At 35.1% G+C, this 23,875-nt stretch overlaps 1 protein-coding gene across 3 annotated transcripts in view; it reads right to left on the bottom strand.

Moving 5' to 3' along the window:
* PTDSS1_1 (Phosphatidylserine synthase 2) overlaps positions 1 to 23,087 on the bottom strand; it is a gene marked incomplete at its 5' end in the record, with an annotated part of 34,797 nt that extends 11,710 nt beyond the window's left edge. The window contains 9 exons of one of the 3 annotated variants that reach the window (XM_035730422.2): positions 6,816 to 6,915; positions 9,804 to 9,869; positions 11,737 to 11,931; positions 15,271 to 15,482; positions 18,472 to 18,606; positions 19,853 to 20,049; positions 21,012 to 21,106; positions 21,141 to 21,308; positions 22,996 to 23,087. In XM_035730422.2, coding sequence (XP_035589369.2) covers positions 6,816 to 6,915; positions 9,804 to 9,869; positions 11,737 to 11,931; positions 15,271 to 15,482; positions 18,472 to 18,606; positions 19,853 to 20,049; positions 21,012 to 21,106; positions 21,141 to 21,308; positions 22,996 to 23,087 — 1,260 coding nt within the window. Of the gene's footprint in view, positions 1 to 5,968; positions 6,916 to 9,803; positions 9,870 to 11,736; positions 11,932 to 15,270; positions 15,483 to 18,471; positions 18,607 to 19,852; positions 20,050 to 21,011; positions 21,349 to 22,995 lie in introns of those variants that run through there. The other 2 variants (XM_051217869.1, XM_051217868.1) reach the window with 2 other exon arrangements.
* Between the last annotated feature and the right edge of the window lie 788 nt (positions 23,088 to 23,875).

The following is a 23,875-nucleotide window of genomic DNA, read 5'->3' as shown; positions in this document are numbered from 1 at the left end:
GATATAAAGGTTAAGAAAACTTAGACAAGATTTTGTCATCTAATGAAGACTAATCTAGTAATTTTATATTGAAAATAATGTGATTAGCGTTCATGTTTTAGTAACACATTTGTAAACTATCTAATAAAAGTACATTTTGAGTACATTTTAATAGGAATATTTTAAATGAGTGAAAATCGTAATTTTGTCGTTAGGTCAATAAACTTATGATGACATTTATTAGTGAATGTAATAAGATAATTACAAAGATGAATGTGATTAAAGCTCATAGAGAAGTAAACGAAATTGAGAAAATTAACTTATTTAGGAATAAAATAATGACATTTGAAAACAAGTTGAAACCATCATCATTGAAATGATGATGGTGATAAAAGGTCATACAGTAAGTGTAAAAAGAAATAAGAATATTATCCGTTTCATAGATACACAAAACAAGAACTTCATATTCTTGTTTAATATTAAAATTTCCTGAAACCAGAACTATGCGTACGTAAGAAGTACGTCTGATCGTAAACTAAGCCTCCATAGTTATTCATAACTACTGATTATATCACCGTATTCATTTGCACACCTCATCAACTATTTATGACTGGTACAATCACATTATACCAGTTAAAAATTCCCTTAAAATATTCAAAAATCAAAAATAATTTAGGAAACAATCGTTTTCCTTAACTTCATCATCGCACTATACAGTTATTAGTCCATAATTTTATTATTTTATAAAGTCCAAAAATAAGGCATGACATTTATGAATTTGACAATGTAATGTGTTAACAATGGTTAACGTTTACATCTGTAACGATATATATATTTACAAATTAAAAAGGTCATTCACTAAAGGTCGGGATGATTTGCAGTAAAGTGTTCAGTCACAATAAGTGACTAAGCATTATAGGAAAATTGAAAATGCAAAAATTTTGTGTCAATGAAATACATAGTACAAGAATTGAATCTTGTCAATTGACATAATAATAATAATAATAATAATAATAATAATAATAATAATAATAATAATAATAATAATAATAATAATAATAAGGAAAATAAATAATAGTAATAGCATTGTAAATGTTCATTGATACAGTTGACCTTACTCATATTTATACGTTTAAAGTCGATAAATATTTGTTGAGTCAGTCAGACGACGTAGGCTTGTTCATTTACACTTCATGAAACTGATATTTCAAATGCTTGTCAAAAATGGTTACATTCATAATGTCTAGATAATTCAGGTTTCATATTACGGCGGTTAACAATATTCACACATGACTGATTAAACAAACTAGTTTTTATTACGACCAAAAATTAATTTTAAAATACAGAACTACAAATAATTTACAAGTGAACACAATAAACCGTTTCAATGGACTTTTACAAATTAACCACATTTAAATCTAACGTTGTCTAATTCTCATTATGAATGAACATTTACAAAATAATCCTTTACTAAATATTAAGTATCTTTTTCGGAAAATTTATTACTACTTTCATATACTGTCAAAGTCAGTTCATTAAATGATCGTCTACGGTTGGTTCACCTGAATTATACATATTGCAACCAGTAATTTATCATGATGATTTATTGATATGTTGATTTCTTTTTCCCATTAACACACCGTGTGTTACAAAAAAGCCTATGCACACACTTTGGTGATAATTTGTTTATTAATTTGGTATTAAATATTTGACTACCGACCTCATTCAGTAATCACTATTATCAAATATTCAAACCGGTTTACAGATGCTTTTTCCCAAAAACTTTCTTTTACTGAGATACATATGATTATTCCTGTTCCGATAACTAACGACTTCAATTCAAGGTATACTTGATCGGAAAACAAAAATTGATCCCAATACACATTCACTAACAGTAGGATTGCATGGTAATGCAATTAAGTTGGTGTCTTTTTCTTCAAAAGTCTAAATTTTTTTCAAGACTAAGATTACACAAAAAAAATTATTCATTATCATTAAATTTCAAATGTAAAAAATGAAAATTCTGGTATCCAATCACAGCTCCAGATGTGATTTCGATTTCAACTAATCAGATTACAAAGATGAACAGTTTACGACCAATCACAAAATTATTAAAGGTAACAAAATGTTTGTTCATTATCACTTGAGCACACACTTGCAAAACAAGTCCACCAATCAATGATACCTAAATTTTTCATTCACACCCCACAATTTTTTTAAAAGGGGTGGTAGGGAATCATATAGGCCGGTTACTTAATGTCAACCATTGATCATAAACTAAGAGGTCAATCAACGAAAATGGTCAACATGAATGTAAAGGTAAATTAAGAGGACAAAACCTATAAAGATCAATATGATAATTATGATACAATTAGAATGACAATGAAAGTTCCCCAGTTAAATCATCTAACTAGGAGAACTCAACACTACCACTACACTAATTTGGAAGTGTACTCAGATAATTTATTGCAAAAAAAAGGAACACATACAATCACAATTTTACTAACATTAATTAATTGCAAATTATTTATTTTTTTTCCGACAATTGTAACTATGGTCAATACCGAATTCAGTGATTTTAAAACGAACTCCCATTTATCAGTATACGGTTATGGGAATTACCGAGTTCTATTAGACCCTAACTCAATAGTCCAGAGGTTAAGCGTTGACGCCCGAAGACAAGGCCTTGGGTTTAATTCCTGAGTGCGGGTCTTGGATGTGCACCGATGAAGAGTCTTATACTAGGACGGACCGCCTGTTCAATTCTTCCACGTTATCAGTAGTTGTTTAACTTTGATCGGTTCGTGATCTCTCTCAGTAGAACATCTAGTTTTTTTATGATCTATGCCCTTCCGAAGCTCTCCATTATGCAACTTACTCTTATTAGAATAAACCAAATTTAAGCGATACTGATGTCAGATAATACAGTTTAAACGAATGTGTACAAAATCTAAAGCTTAGAACATCCTGTCAAGCAGATTCATTCACAATAGGACGAAAAGGTCGTCCAGTGCTTCCAGGTTTCCCATGTTGGTCTAACATCAGTCGGTTCATGATCTCAATCAAAAACTTAATAATCTACACAATTCTCTAATGATAATTACCATGTGCTTACTAGTGACTAGCAACATGAGGGAATTCTCGGAGTTCTATTGAGAAGCCGTAATCAATGGAGCTGATCCGTGTCAGGTAGAGACAGATATCTACCTCAGTACAATGGAAGATCGTCACACAATTTCGTGGATTGATTGAAGTTACACATTAACACCATTGGGTGCCAGTTCAGTGGTCCAATAGGTCAAGAGTTCGCGCGCGAGAATGAAGCCCATGGGTTCAAAACCTGCGATCAGGATCGCGGATGCGCACTGCTGAGGAGTCCCACAATAGGACGAAACGGCCTTCCAATGCTTCCAGGTTTTCAATGGTGGTCTAACATCAATCAGTTCATGATCTCAATCAAAAACATTTCATTGTATTCATTAATTCATTGTTATTATGTGTTTAAACGAAATTAATTGATGTACAACTGAATGTAAATTTAATCTACATTGATCACTTGTAAATAATCTATTTTAATAAAATTTGTTTTCTAGAGTAGTTGGGGGGTGGACTGTAACAGACCAGTGCTGGTGTACACAATATCAAGCATGTCATTACAGTTATCTCTGATTCTGTCCGCTATGGAACACTTAAAGAACTATTTATGAAAATGAATTTGAATAAATGTTGAAATTGTAAGAATTTGTGTTTAATGAGTGAATCAAATAATTATATCTATCTCTATATAATCCCGGTTTCACACTAGGTGGTATTTCTTACCAAGGGGTATCTAAAATTATAAGAGGTTTGATTTTACTGAGTTAATAATGGCTTTGAAGTACACTTTATGTGTATATGTAAGAGTTGAATGATACTACACGGTTACTGAAACTTAAGCACATGGGGTGTAGTTAGCATTCACAGCTCGGTGGTTGAAATTAGAGTGTTTTAACAAAAAGGCCACTGGTGCTTACGATTTAGAAAGCGTTATCTACATAGACTGTATCTAATGATAATTACTAATTATCACCCACTCATCAGATAAAAATTCATATACTTAGCTTCGAATTACAATGCAAATGAAAAGGTTGAACTCAAAAGTTTCAAGATTCGCGACGAGCACTAGATTGTTAAAAGATTATTGTGAGATCTATCCACTGCGAACTATTTTAGTTGAAATTATTTACCAAGTATAGGTTTGTATTCATGAAGCTGAACTAAGAATGTTTGTTTATGTAATGCTGGTGATATGATAGGGCTGAAAAAACTTGAACGCCTCGAACACTAAGCTATTGCAGTGGTTTAAGGATTAGGGAGTTCGACCTTCGGCCACTGAGCCCCAGGTTCAAACCCGGCTCCACCAACTTTTGTCAAGCAACCGGGCAGTTTTATTAGTTCTCTCAAACCCAAAAAAGAGAAACAGACACAAAGCTTTGTTAAATATCATGACACTATTCAATATTGTGATTTTTTTTCTACGATTGATTTCAACTTTGGCTTTCACTGTGGAATCCACTCTATATGTGTGAACTGCCGGTACTCATGTTAAATAAACTATTGTCTAACTAGTCATCTGTGTCATATTCGTTGGTTGTGTATCGTGTCTAGAATGAGTATATAACGTGATCCAATTCATATCTAGCATATCGAGTTATAATGTTATCCTACTGTATATCCCGGAGACGCGAAACACCATATACTTCTGTAATGCCATAGAATTTGATGTGTTTTACAATGTCAAGTGTAATCTATAAAGATAAAAAATAAGTTCTATTAATAATTTTAGCCAATTTGAGTATTATAGAGCGATATAAGATAAATCTCATAGAATTTTACGTTCTGAACACACAAAAATCTCTTGAAGCCATTTCGATTTTGATTCACTTATCCCTGTATCAAAGTTTAGCTATAATTCATTTAGTGAATGGATAAGTTTACATTAATATTAGGTGCAAAGGCGTAATACTGTGTCGACGACCGTGAGTTATCATCGAAGCGACTATGAAATCGCCCAATCAGATTTCAACACCCAATCACAGGATGCAACTTATGTCAATGAAATGGGTATTGCGAAGAAACGGTAAAATTACCTAGCTTTCAGGTAAAATTTGCTCTGTGAAATTAAAGTTTGCAAGAAATAAAAGACGGGATGAGGTTTAAGTTACCAATGGTTTAATAATTAAATCGAATGTATTCAAAGATACAAAACACTGCTTCATTTGTTTTGATGATCTAGACAGGTAATTAGTAATAATGAGTATCAAATACACAAAAAATTTACGGGTTATCTGGAGCCTACATATGGCTTCTATTTTTAAAGACTAGATCTCACAGCGACAGTTGGTACCTGGTTATACAGTTACAACTAATTACAGCTAACAAAAACTGTTGAATTTTGAGAGAAAAAGTTACCGGTTACGTTTCCCTAAAACAGGAAAACAAGAAAGATTGGTTTCACGAAGAGATAGTTCGCTTTTCGGTGAATAGTTTTTTAAAGATATACAATCGTAGATAAATATTAGTCGATTATCTTTCTGTCAATAAGAGAAATAACAATAGATTCTTGATGAGAACACAAACTGAGCTAAGTTAGATAACCATTGAAGTTCTGGAAGTACCAGACAGGTTCGTTTGTCCTAGTATGTGATTCTTCAGCTTGCTCATCTACAACCACATATGCGAGAATGGAACTCAGGACTTCGCTTTCACTCACTCACTCACTCACTCACTCACTCACTCACTCACTCACTCACTCACTCACTCACTCACTCACTCACTCACTCACTCACTCACTCACTCACTCACTCACTCACTCACTCACTCACTCACTCACTCACTCACTCACTCACTCACTCACTCACTCACTCACTCACTCACTCACTCACTCACTCACTCACTCACTCACTCACTCACTCACTCACTCACTCACTCACTCACTCACTCACTCACTCCCACTCACTCACTCACTCACTCACTCACTCACTCACTCACTCACTCACTCACTCACTCACTCACTCAGAAATACTTAGCCTCGAGATTATTGAGTCCACATTCAACAGCTCCAATGCCTAACTTCAATTAATCCACGATTTTGTACGACCATCTTACGGTCGTCTTGTGTTTCTAGGTTTTCAATACTGGTCTAACCTAGATCCGTTCATGATTTCAAGTAAATGATAGATTTACCAAACATGGTAACTGTGATGTATAATAAAGAAAGTACACAAATATGTTATTCACTTCATTGACAATTTAGTTGCTATGACCTCGAATATTCATCATGAGGATAGATAGCGATTAATGGTTGTGAAAGGAAGATTGCACAACGTAATGAGACGAAATGTTGAAGTTGAGATGAATTGTGATCAGAAAGATTAGGAAAATAGAAATAAGTTGGTTAGGGGGTAAAACGTGGAAGTTTCTCCTTAACGCTTAGGAAGACGATACGAAGATTAGCCGAGTAGAAAGCTTTCCTCAGGGATTTCGAAGCTCTTTTATTCGAGAATTTCACAGGTGTACCTCCTTTAAATTCGATATTCATAGGATAAGCTGAGCTTTGAATTGCCTTCTCGAGTCGGCCTACCAAACAGATTATAATTTTGAAAAGTGAATATATATTTGTGATTGTACAAGTTTGAAAGCGAATTCATTGGAAAGAGAAGTAAATCTTCGCTGAACCAATCTTGTATACTTTCTTTCTAATGTCTCAAGAGGTATCTATTCAGCTTACTCAACAACAACGACAAAATGAGAAACAATTAGATAGTTTATTTTTCGACAAAAGTTCTACAACTTACCATCCATATACCCCAGTATATAAGATTCCAGAAGACCGTATTTTCAAATATTTCACTACCCAATTTTAAGCAAACTAATAACTCAGTAAGAATTATTGCACTGTAATGATAATAATAATAATAATAATAATAATAATAATAATAATAATAATAATAAGTTGGATTCAGTAATAAGTTTCTCTTAACACAACTAGATATTTTAAAGTACATGAGAGTCAAACATCAATAATATTGATTCACATGTTAGAAGAAATATACTAAAAATGTGGCATTGTACTATCATGAAAGGAATGAACAAATTCTTGGATGGTCAGAGGTGGTCGACAGGAAACAATGGATCTGAGCTTTCCTGTTATTTGGTACTCATCACAATTACGTGTACCTACAATGTTTAGGGAGTCTTCTACCTATGATAAGTTCGAACACAGGTCATCCAACTTCATGGTCTGATAGGTTACCACTGATCCGATTAGACTGTGAGTAACGTTCTGTAAAAGTGGGGAACGTTTACGATTTGTTGATTACTGATTAGTGACAAATGCCATGTTGACGTGGTTTAGGAGGCACCAGTTCTCCACAGATTACTGGTACACCTTGCTAGTGGGTGCCAAATGGCATGACACCTAGGTCGAGTGTGGTTTCCTGTAGGCTACCTTCAGTCGCCTAACATCTAAACGTAGTGTATGTGATGTCAAGCCACCTAGACTAGTGGTCACATCCGAACTTGATTGGTAGCATTGGATCGGCAATGGAAGGGACTAAGGAAGAATGATACTGGTTGTTCACTACTCAACAAATGTTGATCTGTATATGAGTTTTTTTCCGAATCTATATAAACATAGATATAATGTGTTTAATGCAAACACAAACTGAGCCACTAAAACTTTCATAGTTTATTTATATGTCTAATGCCTTTCCTATGGTGACTTACTTTCCTACAATTACTAATAGATGAAATTTATTGTCTTTTTTTCATAAGCATGACTGTTACCACTTAAATTTTACTCAGTTTTGTCACAAATCTCATTATTGGTCAATGATATATTAGTTGTACTCTCATTTTTCCTCGGACTGACTGCATATAATGCCTTGCCCTTCTCAATTCAATTCATATTAACGAGCATATAGTGGATTAAAATTCTATACAAAGGTGGTAGATAAAAGAAACGAGTCAATGGAAGAATAGAAATAAATTACATTTGTTAGTGAATCGAAATTTCAAATATCAAAAGAAGATTATGTAATGACCGAGAGGTTAGAGTAGAATTGCAGGGTCACTATGTAATTCTCTTTTGATGTTTGGAATCTTTGAACTCTTTATGATGTAATCAACTATCTAAGTTACGTAATTGTCTAAAGCATAATACGGAAAAAACAGAAAGCAATTATACAAGTTATGGGTAGAAAAGGTGAAGAATAAGACAATAATTTACCCGAGTGATTTATAAACATTAGGGGGGGTTCTAACATCATGGTAGAATAAGGGATTGAATTTGACAGTACTGATACCTTGATGTAGTGGACAAGCTTGTAAATAATGATGACTCAGTCGAGTTATGTTCGCCAAAACATTCAATAGTTTAGGTTGGGTTAGGGAATGATAAAAGTAAAACTAGCAAACTTTAGGTTCAAGGGTGAAGTCATAGGGTTGACTGTGTAAGAGTAAGACAGCAGTAAGGTGTTTCTCAAGAACAATCAGCAAGTGTGCCGAAGATACCTCCCTATAATGTAAGGACGAGAATAAAATAAGTTGATCCTAAAATATAACATAAATCAGTTTGGATCAACGGTTTCCGTCTCCGCAGTAATATCTTTCAGATACAGAACTAAAGTGCTTAAAGCCAGACAATCAAGGCTGTATCTGATCGGCCTCAACCAATTCTCTTGAACTTGGGCCAAGTGCATCTGAAATCCATGTTGCGGTAATCGAAACCAGGATCTTCGGTTTCGCGCACGGATGGTCAACCTATAGACGATTGGACCGGTATCCAACGCTGTTAATATCTAATTTCAAACAATACCCGACATTGTGCATCCATATTTCATTATTTTCCATGGATAACTCTCACATATGACTCGGTTCAACTCCACTAGTTTCAGCTTCTCAATACAACTCTGAGAATTACCTCTCGAAATCAGTCACTAGTGAGCAAATGATAATTTTCAGTATGGGTTTATGGGGATTGTTAAATTGCATTGAAGTTAGATATTACCACTATTGGATGCCGACTCGATAGTCCTAAAGCTAGTTGTTCGCACGCGTGACCGGAGATTGTTGGTTCAATTTGTGAATGTGGGATCGTAGATGTGTTTTGGTTGAGAGTCTCAAAGTATGGCGAAACGGGTGACCAGTGCTTCCAGGTTTCTAATGTTGATCTAGCTTAAATCGATTCGGCATTTCAACGGAATTCAAATATTATTACAACCCTGTACTTGCGAGTACATCATTTAAAAGTTGTGCAGCTCATCAACCTATACGACTTTTTGTGAATCGGCATTGTTGAGATGAGAATAACATGGAAAATTGTTAGAAAAATATAGATAATGTAGGGTGAGAAAGAAATAATATTGTAATGACAATTGATTGATCACTGGGTGGTGATCAATGTCATGTATGTCAAGTCCTTATTTAGTGCAGATCGAATGCTATCGATCATGTTGCAATGTGGCCATCGGTCTAGGTGACTCGACACTGCGTGCACGATATATTGAGATTAGATGGTGGTTGGAGGTAGTCGACAGGAAACCCTGGACCCGGGTTTCGTGCTACTTGGCACTCGTCAGCAAGGTGTCCCTGTAATCTTGAAGGGACTGGTGCTCCCTGGCGGATCCATTAAAGAAAAAACACGTTTTGTGTTCTTCATTCAGAATGACGGATTGAATTATGTTGAACTCAATAGTAAACAGTTGTGAATACCATAAGACTGTTACTTTAATGTACATGAATAATCAATGATGACAAGAAAAAAGGTATTTACAACAACTTACATAAAAAGCCATAGTTGAGATCCAACACGTTTGATATGTGGATCAATGACGTATAAGTAGTATTGTCTAAATATACCAATAAAATGAAGAAGTCAATTATAGCAATTAATATAATGTAATGTACTAATAATATAAATGACCATTAAGGTCATTATTATCAAATTTATATTGTACACAGATTATCTTAAATATAACAACAAATGAAACTCTTTGATCCTTATACCATCCGTGTTAAACAAAGTGATATTTATAAGGAGTGGGTTGGAGAATGCTGGTCGACGGCCTGTGGTCCATTGGGAGTAACAGGAGTAAGTAAGTAAGTAAGTAAAGTAATAGACTTGTGTATAATATTCTGACATTTTAAGTGATTAACATTGAAGTCAAATTACATAAGAGCAGAGGATCAGTATTGAAACACAGTACATTTTTTCAGATAACAGCTTTTATCAAGAAGGATAAAATGTGAGTGGTGAATTTCGTTGATGGGGGTCCGACAGTTAGTCATAAGCAACCTAGAATTTAACATAAATATGAATCAATTCAAGTCATCAAATAAAACAATGAGATAAAATGATCAAGATGGAGACTAGAGTAGTAGTAGTAATATAAGTGGTAACAAGCTTACAGATAACTTGAGAGAAAAAAAGATGAATTTTTGAAATGAGAAGGTAAAAGGTGTCTTAAACTTCAAGATCTAATGGAAGATAGAGAATGGGTGCACCTGCACCATTGTGACCAATTTTGAACGATGTCCCTCAACATCTTAAATCATTAATTACGATAATTGTGTGAATCACAGCCGAGTGACCGGCACCTAACTACACACAAGAGCAGAGAAAACTAAGACATAGGTCGAGTGAAGGGGAACATTAGAGTTGATAAATGAAAATATGTGAAAGACCTAGCAACAACAGCGGGAAAAGCTCCAAGAGAAGGAAATATAAGACAGGTAGATAGAACGAAGCTAGCAGGAAGATAAAGTAAGCCAGAGCGATCAGTCAAGGGTCAATCAAGCATCGACCTGATCGCGATATTAGGGGTTATTGTTGAACGATCAGTTGAATGGAACTCAACCTCCTTGACTATGAAGAAACGTTTGACAGTGTAGACAGGAAAACTTTATGGAATCTTCGACACTACGGGGTACCTGCGAGGATTGTCACCATTATACGGAATTTTGACAACGGACTACACTGCAAAGTCGTGTGTGGAGAGCAGTTCACGGATGCATTCCAAGTGAAGACCGGTGTCAAACAAGGCTGCCTCCTCTTGTTCTTTCCAGACAGCCTGGATGCAGATAGATGATTTAGACTTCGTATACGACTCATGTCTTCTATCTCATACGCAGCAACAAATCGAGGTGAAGGCAGTATTTGCAGTAGTAGGTCTTAATATGCTGATGGTGTGTGACAAAATCCAAGTATGTTTTATTGATAGTATTTCTACCAAATATTAATATCATTATCGATTAAATATATAAAAGGCTCATTTTACAGATATTTGAGACAATTTTCTTGAATTTCTGAATTCATAATTGTAATTATCAATAGAACGCAAACATTTCCAAGCAGATACGGGATAGTGACTAGTAGTGGAATACAGGACTCGAGACTCATCCTATTTGGGACATCAACAATGGCAGGTACATCCAGTTAACGAGTCCCAAATAAGAAGAAAAGTCGGTTCTGAACTCTACTTCCAACTACCAACTAATCTTTTATTTTATTAGATAATGGTTAACAATAGACCTTAACAAGCATATTTAATCTTCTTTGTGTCGCATCATTTGAATAGATCCGCAACATATGAGTCAATTTTAGCAAGTAAATATAGAATATGAGTGATGTAAAACTAACCACTGACACGCACACACACACACACAAAATTCAATAATAAAAATGGATAGTAATAACAAGAATGACAATACTCTTACCTTATAGCTGGTGCCGATATACATGTAATTAAAAGTAGACGTAATTGTGTTAAAATATGACTTGGTTTAACAATAAATATATGCTTTAAAAAGAATGAATTCAATTCAGCCAATTGCCAGACTAGTATTAATTGACTAAGTAGAAAACTTCGTAGTATCGATGAATCTGGATGTAACCAACGTGTATGTGTCCAACTAAACAAAACAGATGGAAATGTAAACATCTAAACTGTATGATTAGATAAAAAAAGTTGTTCTATTACTTAAAATAAATAAAGATTACGGCTAGTATATGCAATCCAGGACACGTGTTCCGTCCCATCAAGAACTCGTGAGCTGAGTGTGTAGTGAGATTTTATTCATTTAAAATATACTAAGCACTCAATCCAATTGTATCGCGAATTAGTGCAACAGATAGATACAAACTGTTGTGTGAACTTATCTGACCTTTTCACGCGTAATTATAACCATATCGGTTCTGTTATATGCATTCACATAAAATTATTCGTAACACTTTATCTAGGTTCATTACCTTGTCTGTATTTAATTACCTACAGTACTCTTTGTCTATGTAAACCATATAGACTGAGACAAAAACTTATTTTGTTGAGTTGGCCAGTGGTAATGCTTTTTTCTAGTGGAATTCATTCGTTATCATCTACCTGTTGATTTGTATTCGACTTATTTTATTGCGTAATCACTAGTCAGATTTATATATACACGAAATTAATTAAGGAAGTGTACTTCATTATCGTTATTTTATGAAGTTAGGCAGGGCAACTAAAAATGTACCTGGATCCGAATGTTGACGATCGCATTAGGACTCATATATGAGTAACTTGCGTCCGTCCCAACGTGAACATCAACACTAAGGATACAAATGAATTCATATGACGAGTCCGGATAGGACGAAACATTTGACTTATATTCCAATTCTAGACACTATCTACCTATTCTAGAAAAAAACTAATAACAGAGTAGTTAATATCATTATTATGTCTTCAACCTGACGGTTCAAACCGATGATTTTATTGGACATATGGCAGACATTTCAGCTTACGTTCCTTTTGAGAACCTGGCGCGTACACTTTGCATATACCTACATACACAACCACACAAACCGAGACTCATGTAATTCATATACATAAGCATCCACATCGCGCAGATTGGTAGGTTGGTCCGATCTCCGCTGACCACCCAAATTTGCTAGCAAGGTTGCCCTGACTACTCTGTGACAACACATGAAGACTTTGAGTCGGATTTTACTACCAATGATTTTTACACAAAATTACGTCTACACGATGGGTTCTTGAGCCTATTGGCTTTACTAAGTAGGGCTTCACCAAACTCAAATGGTTGGAACATTGGAATATAAAGGCAATTTACATATTTACTAGCAAAGACTAATCAAAACTCACTTCTAAATATCAACAATCAGATAGGTAATTCAAAACCTGCCATATTGACTATATTGTTGTGTTACGTTTAAATACTAAATATATCATGGTAAAATGATTGATCAGATCATTTGACAGCATTATTAATTTATCTAATGCAACTTACAAGGTTTTGGTTCTTTTATTCTTACCAAATATTCACTACACACTTCGTGTGTTGTTCATTTTAGAGATCCTCTTCTTGTTTAGGGTCAACATGTGGATATTTTACAATAAACTAATTTGTTGTATTTTATTTTGGATATTTTTCTAACAATCAGTATTTCGTTGAGATTCTGTGATTGTTCAATTCAGATACACATGCTTTCTCTATATATGTCTGTATAACTAGTTACGTGAATGTGGAGACCGTGGAATGACTGTGAAGCTGTAACTGACAAACCGAGTAATCAGATACATAAATCATTGTCACATGTACATTTGTCATTTTGACCCAGTCAAGAACATATGGGCTTAGACCAAAATCAGGTGGCATAATCGTCTTTCTCTAATAGGGTGCATTGTTTGACGTTGAGATGGTATATAACAACAGACGCTTGACAAGCGCAGACTCCCAATTGATTGATCACTGGGTGGTGATCAATGTCATGTGTGTCAATTCCTTCTTAGTGCAAATCGAATGCTATCGACCAAGTTGCAATATGGCCACTAGTCTAGGTAACTCCGCCAGATTATCATATTCAGCATAATAAATATATTTTTGTTATATCCCACTGAGTAGGAAAATTGTATTTTTGATGCTTTGTGACTTAACGTAAGCTACTTCTTGAGAGTATAGAAAAAATTCACCCTTTATCTATGTAACAGGATGCATTAAGAAAGAGAAGAGAAAGTTAGCCTTGTACATTACTCATAGTGCTGCTACGTCCTAACATTGCTCAAAACTGATTGGTTGAATCATGATATTTGGTGCTAGGAGAGTGTTCATCACAATTACAATGGTAAATAAGTTTTGTTTACTTTTGTTATCTTATTCGTAGATCACTTCACCTCAAAATAGAGCAGACGTCAAGTGATTAGATAATGCTCATTTAACCCAATGAGAACACTGATAATAAGAGGATGGCATTTTGTATCGATGCATGAAACCAATGAAGACTGTTCCAGGATATATCTCTGAGTGGAAAATGATGGACCAAGAGAGTATAAACAAATCATCTTTATGTGTCCCAAGACGTCTCAGTACCAAACAAGGCACTCTATTAGAGGAAGCCAGTTACGCCACCTAATTTATGTCTAAGCTTATATGTCCTTGACCGAGTTAGGAGGAGAAATGTGTATATACAAATGATTTGTGTACCTAGTTATTCGGTTTATCAGTTACTGCTCCTAGTTATTTTTAGGTTTTCTCTCAATCATACAGCAGGTGAGCTTGATGTATAAGAAATATGTGTCTGAATTAGACGATCATATAAAAAATCACAAGTTGAGGGACCCGCGTAATCACTGTATTTTGCCGTTACAAACGTCGGGCTCAAAGTCGATTGCAGTGACAAAGCTACCTGTATTGATCACTCATCCTTCTTCAAATATTAATATTGTTCTATAATCTCTATTATTTGACCACTTCTTTCGAAGTACATTTGTTATGCTTAGCATTTCATTGGAATTGAGGCACCATTTCTTATCTGTATCTTATCACCAGCTCACTTCTTTTTAAAGTGGGAGCTGGTATAATTATCTTGAACTGTACTGAAAGCTTCACGACTAAATTATATTACTATTATTATCATTTGGAAACAGTACACGTCATAAACTGATCACAGTCGGAGCAGCATTGAAAACCATTGGGAAGTAGACAGCTGTTTCATCCAAGCATGAAACTTGGTCTCTTTAAATTGCGATACCTAAAGATTTTGGGATGAACCCTTGGTGAGGTCGTGAGTGGACACAGTTGAAGAGCCCCATAACGAGACGAAATGTTTATCCACCGCTCGTCGGTTTTCAGTGGTACTCTAACCGAGATTGATCTGTCACGAAGACAACCTGCATCTTAAATTGATTTCCATAAAACTCTTCCTTATCATTATGAAAATACAAAAAGTGCATTTTTGAACAGAGAAAAAACAGTAATTACCTGCGTGGTGTGAATTGTAAAAATGCACGTTTTAATTTACCACGTGCACTTGGTATATTACGAATGGAATCCCATTGATAATCACGCATTTCTAACCAACGACATAACCACATACCACATTGTATACCTAAACCATTACAGACTAATATATCTAAGATGAGACTATCCCACCAACATTCATTGAAATTTGGTAGAATATGTGAAAAAGCTACCTTGAATAAGAAAAAAAATAATTGATATGCATAAAAATATTTGAGCACATACATCAAGGTCATCTACTAGGTAAAGCAGATCTGTGTACTCGAATTGCCCCCAAATGCCCTGGTACGGCCGAGAGTGGGGAGAGTCTACTCTCCCTCTTGAAATACTCTCACACGGCCGCGCGTATACAGCCTCTACCAGGGAAGTCCTACTCACTGCCTTCTCGTGGCGGGGGGGGGTTGTTTACGAAAATGAGAGGACGAAAAGCGAATGTCCGGCGCTTTAACCGGATTCCAAACCAATGGTGCACATGGTCTCCAGTATCCTGCGGGAACAAATGGCGTATGAACCAATCGTTGGTCACCGGCTACCATGGGACTGCATCTCCTTACGATGCTCACTGCCTTGTGGATCAGACCTTCAGGTCGAAGGCTCGGGGAGTGGCCTCCTAAGAAAACCACCTGTTTCAGTTTGGGCCCCCGGGTAGTATCACAGCCCTCACACATATCAAATGAGATTTGTGTGGCGCATATGTATTTGGTGCCTCATTGTACCAATATATATGTGTTAAAATAAATAAATAAAATAAGTGTACTCGAATTCTAATTGTGATGACCTGATCGCCAAATAAACCGAAGGCTGAGTCGAGTTCGAGGACCGGTGACTTAGTGAACACCATAACTAATGACTTATCGCTCAGTCGAATATTTTTAATTAATAGTAATTGAAATAATGTGTTAGAAACTTGACTGACAGTTTAGTCGGTAGAAACGTGCTACGAGTAAGTCATAAAGTAACTGACTGATTGTTCAAAGAGTTCCTTCACGATGTAGGTTTTTTCTTTATGCTCCAATAAGTTGTTTTTTTCTAATAGTTATAATAAGCAATGAGATTTCCTGTTATTTTGTACCAAATGATTTTGGGTTGAGTATTGGGACTCAATTGTTTTAGAAGTCATCAAGAAGTGATCTTTACTGAATAGAGTGTGATAAATTACATTACCTATTTTTTTATGCCATCGAAACTGTTATTCACCATCTGAAATCTTTCTACGTACATCACTTAATCGGTAATTACCAACTGCTAGATCGCAGGTTTAAACGTCATCCTACCTGTTATCGAGTATTATTGAATAATTACATTTATATACAGAATAGTTTGTGACCAGATAGATCCTAGATACCTAAATGATATAATGATGTCCTTCTTTTACACTACAATAATATATAAAGCTTATATATATGATTAACTATAAACCACTTATTCATTGTACAAGTTAATGTGCTCAACTGCTTTAAGTCAAACTGTTTATGCATGGCGATTAGAGTGATACCACTCGACTTAGTCAAATCAAGTTAGGTAGGGAAAAATGTGTTTGAACAGCTGTAATCTACCAGTTAAGAAATCTGAATGCTTCGATCACTACAGCTGAAAAAAAAACAGAACAGATAGTTAAGAATTTAAATCTAGCATTAGTCCTTGAAACCATTAACTTTAGTCTGAGCCATATTCGCAGATGCAGACTACTTGGTTGGGGTCCACGTGACATGGCTCAGAATCGATCACAATGGCGTAGGTGTATACACTATCTTCCCTTAAACCGTGAGATCGAAACCGCTTCATATCTTTCTTTCTACCAACTAATTCTTTCTACCTGTATTATATCCTTATACACAATATTTCTTTTATATATTACTACCATTGAAGTAACTACTTCTATGAATTTGGTGTTCATCTCGTTGTGCTAACGAGGTATGGCAACTTGGGCCGATGCATATATGTGCCTGGTCCTACGTTGTGACTGAGTTTAAATCTAAAGCTGTACTCAAACTTATCATTAATGATTACTAAAACTTGTCAAACTAATTTTCTGATCGCCATCTATTTAAAAAATGAAAACAATTCTTTAACAGCTTTATAAGAACACGGATATAGGTGTGGATTTGACAGATTGACGCAAAGATCATCTGAAGGACCATTGAACACTGGAATTATTTTACTAATTAAATTGATGTGCGTAACCGATGTATCCTCGCCTCAATTCATGTAGTTTAGTCCACAAAAGAAAACTTATTTTTCATGAAGGGAAGGTGATACAATGGGCCAATCAGATATAAGCAAAACGAGCAGTGAAAATATTATGATGGGCGCACACCAATGGTTGAAAATGAGGCTTTGTTTTCCAAAGGAAAAGGAAATTTGTTTACAAATGAGTGTGCATGCATTCTCAACTCAGTTGGTCAATGAAAGATTTCTAATAACTCTGAGTTTTCTCATTTAGACAGCACGTCGGACCCACATATAGGAGGCGTATATATTAGTAGCGCAATCAGATAACTGTCATATAGTGGTAGTATACTTTTATCCACTAGGATTAAAGTATCTACAAATTATTTGCTCTCTCTTATTTTTCATCTTGTCATATTGTAGTTTCTGGAAATAAAGTTACAACTTTAGGTTGTAGCATCAAAATAAATTGTTCCAAATAATAGCAAATAATTCTACGTGAGATGGTTTTGTGAAAACTTTGTATACATTCATCCTAGTTCGAGACTAATCGACAACGGTAGTCTCCCTTATTTTTCAAATTCTCATAAGGATAGGCCAATATAACGACTTACATTGATTGATCACCGATAAGTATTCAATGTCTTATTTGTTTAATCCCTATTGTTATTAAATTTCTACTAATCCCATTTCAGTGTTGTCACTGGTCTAGGCAACTCAACATCAAATGTACTTTGTTGAGATGATAAGTAGTTGGAAGTAGTCAGCAAGAAACTCTAAGCCTAAGTTTCGTGTTAGTTGGCACTCGTTTGAATTACACAGAGAGGATCAATTCCCTGAATATCAAAGGAAAACGTTGTTGACATATGATAGCTCGTAGGAAAACTTGAGTTCATGATTTCCTATCCACCACTTCCAAATATTGAATATCTCAGTGAATTTGCTAAAGTTAATATTTAAAAATAAAAATATATCAATCATTAAGCTGCTTACTTCGGTTATTTCCCAATTGATCGACAAAGTCCACGCAATAATATGATGTCTTAATAGAGTTGCTTTAATAAGCCAACCAAGAAAATGTGCCAATGCAAAGATATCCATATGAGAATAAACTCGAGCAAAAGATATCTTGAAGTAGCAAAATAATAATGATAAACAGCTGGGTTAAGAAAAATAGACATTTTATGCAGGAAAACGAAATACTTAAGAGGATAGAAAAGAATATATGTAAATAATCCCTAGAAATTTTAGCTACGCTTAATGCTTGTGACCTATCCCTAAAGAACTTTATTTAATCTGAGCAATATGTTTGGTAAAGCAATGTATCTGTATAATCTTTACTAAAATGATGTTTTTTAATGTGACAGCTTGGTCTGACGCATACTTGTGTTAAATTCTAGGCTGACTATGACTTTATATTCTTTCACAGATTAATCGGCGTCATAGAACTGCAAGGTAAAAGATTATATTAGGCAGTCATTTGTATGACGACGAATAACTCATTGTAAAAATGGGTCAGGTAAACTAGGTAGTACATAATTTGTGGTCCTGAAGGTGTAATAAATTTTATTTGTTTACCTAGTACGCATTCAAACATCCGGCTCTACTCCATGTGCAACGGCTAGTGATATTACCTGACTTTCTACCCAAATGAGAGTAGGTGGAACAGAGTTTAGAACTGTAATCTATAAGTTGAGAGTCGAACGCTAAAGATAATGCTCAGTTATCATGCTACTCAAACACCAAACCAAAATCAGAGTAAGGGTTAGGTGTATAGGACACAGACACTATAGTAAACAACTTCCACCAAAAGAAATCATTTGGATTAAATTGGACAGGAAAAATGAATCTTATCCCCGATTATAGAAGAATAAGGAGTGGTGAACTTGTGCAAACTTTGGTTGTTTTCCACGACTTGACTTTTACTATTACTGATTCAACTAATTAAAGAATTGGAGTTTTAAGACATTTGCTGCAATCTCTACCGTTTGAACCTAAAATAGAATCTATGATGCTCAAAAAAAATAATTAAGATTTAAAAATAATTTAAAAAGACTAAAGATCAATAGTTAGATGACCAACAATCGAACTGCATTATTAATAAGTCAAACAAACAAAACTAAATGGTGATGAATCAAAATACATCAAAGAATTTCTGAAGCTTGGAAGTTAACACATAATAAATATGTGAGTGATAGAATATGTATAGTTGTGAGTATTTTCTACACTGATTTACCCAAATTAACTGAGAATTCTGAAAAAAATATAAGTGATTTTCTAAACCACAAAATTGTAGAAGACATAAAGCGTGAGTGAATAGACTTATGTAAGGGGGTATTATTTAAATAATTTCGTTTACAAATAAATAACAAACCTGACTACAATTAACGGCATACTCTTTATCAAGAATATCAGAATGACGCATATGTTTCAGTTCAGGATATACCCAAATCAAAATGGCGCGAGCCTCATCTAGACGAAGAAACACGACTGCAACTAAACATAGAAAATATAGTAAACTAGCACCAAAAACCATCCTCCATAGGGCTGGATGTGGTCGAATAAATGGGCCTAGAATGAATTTGAAAGTTTGTTTTTAGTAGTATGGATGAACACTGTTTGTCACGACAAACGGATACACTCATTAAAAGCATTTGTTTACAAAATATAAGATGGGAAAAACTATAAAAAACATACGGAATTGCATTAGCAACAACAACCAGTGGTGTAACATTCTGATGAGTCGAATAAAAGCTAAATATAATACAAAAGGAACGCTATATAATTGAGTTGGAGATGAACTATTACGGAGAAACCCAGGTTTATTACCTGTGTTGAGTTGTTTGGTTAAATTTCTTTAGAATTTTTATGATCTGCAGAAACCAACCTTTGAAATATAAAGGAAAAACCATGTCCTAAAACGACCGGAGAATCCGCGTTCAGTATTAGTACTGTATATGAAGAAAGTATTACTCATTTCTAAGTTGCTGAATGCTCATGATCCCTGTTCTATTATCATTGTAACGACCAGTGTATATTTCCTTACGTACCATTGAATGAACATATAGAACCAAGTTAAAAAGTAAATATTATTTAGGACACCTGATGCTAAAAAAGAACCAAGTTATGAGTAACCTGTTTCAAGCAAAACTTTAGAAATCTTGGGTGGTTAGTTTCTTAGTTAGCCCGTTGGTTAGATCCATCAATTAAAGTATTTCGGATAAGATTTAACAGTTACGTTATGTCGCACTATAGACGTCTAAAAAATGTATTCTTTTAGATAGCTTGACGCAAACTAAGGCATACTATTAATATCATATATGTATGAGAGAATGGTTGATATGTCACTATGCATGCCTTGAAATTAGATTTGAAGATAATTTAGCGAAACTATAATTTATGGGCGAACAAATCAGATTGAAGCTAATGCTATTTTAAACCGGACGCCTTAACAGATTCCATATACGGAACTTAATTCAGAAAGAAAACAAAAAATTTTCATGTAAACAGTTTGGAAAGTCTAGTAAACGTACCATTCGGCATTATCATCACCGAAATCAATAAAAATATAACACATACAGCCATAAATGCATGATATAAATTATACTGCAGTGGTTGTGTAGGGGACCTTAATCTCAAATTTAAATTAACAAACGAAGTACCTTGAAAAAGCGAAGTAAGCCAAACACAACCAGATGACAACTAGTACGGTCAGTGTACGAGATCGATAGAAGACTCCGATCGTGATGTCATCAACTTTTTGTTGTTCAATCAGGGAGTTAAAGTATTCCTTATCAACTTGGGACTCAGATAGAAGTCTCCGACGCATTCTGAACAAGGGCCAAGGTCAAATATATATTTCAAATTTCCACAAGGGTCATTTGAGAATGTACACATTCATTATAACACTTTAATGCAAGCAATATAAGAGACCTGAAGTCTAGGCAAATCGCTCCGAGCTTTATAGATATTGTCACGAGGCTGTGGTTGTATTTACATTTAAACACAGATTCATGAGGCTTTTAGTAACTTCACTATTAAATAACATCATAACTGAAACTGTGTCAAGAAGTTTCATTCAAAACTGGGTGACCATTTATGGTACGCTTATCACAACAACAGGTGATTGGAAGTTCAGATTCAATCTTAGCTACTCAGCAGGTTATCAAAATATCTGGAAGCTTACAGAATAGGTTGCACACAGCACTACCATCAGTTTAGTAGGCTGATGGAAGTTTATTATTCCTTGTACTGAAAGTTTAAGAGTTGACTTTTCAAATTACGTTGATCAGTCACGAGATTAAATGTCTAGGTTCAAAGCATTGAACATTCGCGAACACTCGCGGCCTACATGGAACCACAGACACAATAAGTGTTGATAGGCTAAAATCATTCTATCTAGAAAGGGAACTGTTGTGTGGTATTGGGCCGTTAGTCTGACGAAACAATTCACGTAGCCACTAGAATTCGCCACACATTATAGATCGTTGGCATCATGCTGTCTTCACTAAAAATGACGATTCGAATGTATTTTGTTTGATTCCCCAGTGTAGTTTACGCCAATCTCTAGGTTCTCTGTTGTTAAAAGACGTAGATCGCTTTCTGTGGAGATAATCAGAAGAGGATTATCTGTCCCATGTGGTAACATTACATCTTGGTATGAAAAATTTAAGCTGTGTCAATCACTCGTTTCGCTGTTTTTTGTGAGGCCCTTTTCGCTTCTTATGGACTTCCATATCTTTACGTCGTCAGTGTATATGACGGTCGCTGAGATATTTCTATTTATTAGGTCATCAGTGGACCTAACATATGTCCATGTGCAACTTCTGATGTCAAGACCCTCGTTAATTAAAGATCCTTTAGTCAATTTCACAACTATTTTGAAAAAGTTGAAGGGTGAGTCCAATGAATCTACAACAAAAAATTGATACTTTCCTGGGGTGTCGTCATCCTGAGGTGTACATTGATTTAAATTCGTTGGTTCATAACCAACGAATGTAAAAGCTGGAGACTTTGAATAACTTACTTAACAGTGTTATCCGAACAGTAATAATTCGTATAGTTCTTTGTACTATTATGATCCCTATTATATCTGTATAAACATGTACGCTTGATCACATGACAGACTCTAGTTAAAATGTTGGCAGCTTAAACATCGCTCGATAATTCTTTCTCTCCCTCATGTATACATGTACTCTAATCCTATTATTAGCCTTTGCTTTGCATTACTGTGCTCTTTTGCGATTTTACTGCAAATTTTTCTCTGTATTTGCTCGCATTCGCACATTCACCTCTCTGCTTCAAAGTTGCTTGATGTGCTTATATCTTTGTGATCTATGCTATCCGATGATAAACTGTAGTTGCCGCTTCCACTGCCTTCTGACTTCAAACATCATTGAGATGTATATTATAACGGTTATCAAGGTGATTGATTAACGAAGCAAAGCCACTACAGTATCAAGTTACTATTGATGCTTTGAAGACCGTATAACACAAAGTACGTTATTACGGAAATACATTGGTGAAAGTGGACACAATGAAGATACTGCGACCATCACATTATTGGCCTGTCCATGACGTGTAATCCACTCATAGGTATTAGTTATCATTGAACTTGACAAAGATGGGTGGATTGTTCGACGTTGAGTGTTCCGACTGCCGAGTGATTTGGTAAGGGACCAGTGCCATTGGGTTGAAGATGCCACAGGTATTCGTAGTTTGACAACGCTCCAACTAGTAACACCTTCTAATATGAAGCGTACCCATCAAGTGAAATCAAAAGACAGAAGCGAGGAGGTTCCAAGATATATTTGATAGGCTATCAATATATCGAGGATCGACTGATCTAATCTGGCTAGCGATTGCAGTGGTTGTTGAGCACGGCGCTCCCACTCGTGATCTGGTGCGGATACATGACCGAGAGCCTTCAGCTTGCTGAGTCCATTAAAACTAATGTGGTCAGCATCCAATGTCGAAAACTTACAGAGCTATATATTTTGGGGATTTATTTACCACTACAGGGTCTTGCCGAAATACCCTGTGCCTAGCCTCCACTACTGTCATTATACAATGAGTTAACCTTAGTACGATCTACTGAAATAAACGGATAGTTTTTATTTTTAAATTCGTTCAATAAAGCCATTCAGTTAGAGGTAACGAAGGGTACTAAATGTCTCGGCTACTGTCCCCCAGAGTACAAATCTGAGGCCGAATCGATAAGCAATATAATTCTCTGCAGAAAACAACAGTAATAAGATCTTCCGCTTACTATTTCAAAAAAACTCCACGATATCGAGGTATACTACTCTAAATGTCACTTCATATTCTCTTCTTCCATAATAAACTGTTTTTATCCTTTAGGTTTTGACCGAACATGATGTGAATTACATTTTACCAT

The sequence above is a fragment of the Schistosoma haematobium genome, chromosome 7, assembly GCF_000699445.3.
Source record: "Schistosoma haematobium chromosome 7, whole genome shotgun sequence".
NCBI lineage: Eukaryota > Metazoa > Platyhelminthes > Trematoda > Strigeidida > Schistosomatidae > Schistosoma > Schistosoma haematobium.
This window is presented reverse-complemented; position numbering and strand designations above follow the sequence as displayed.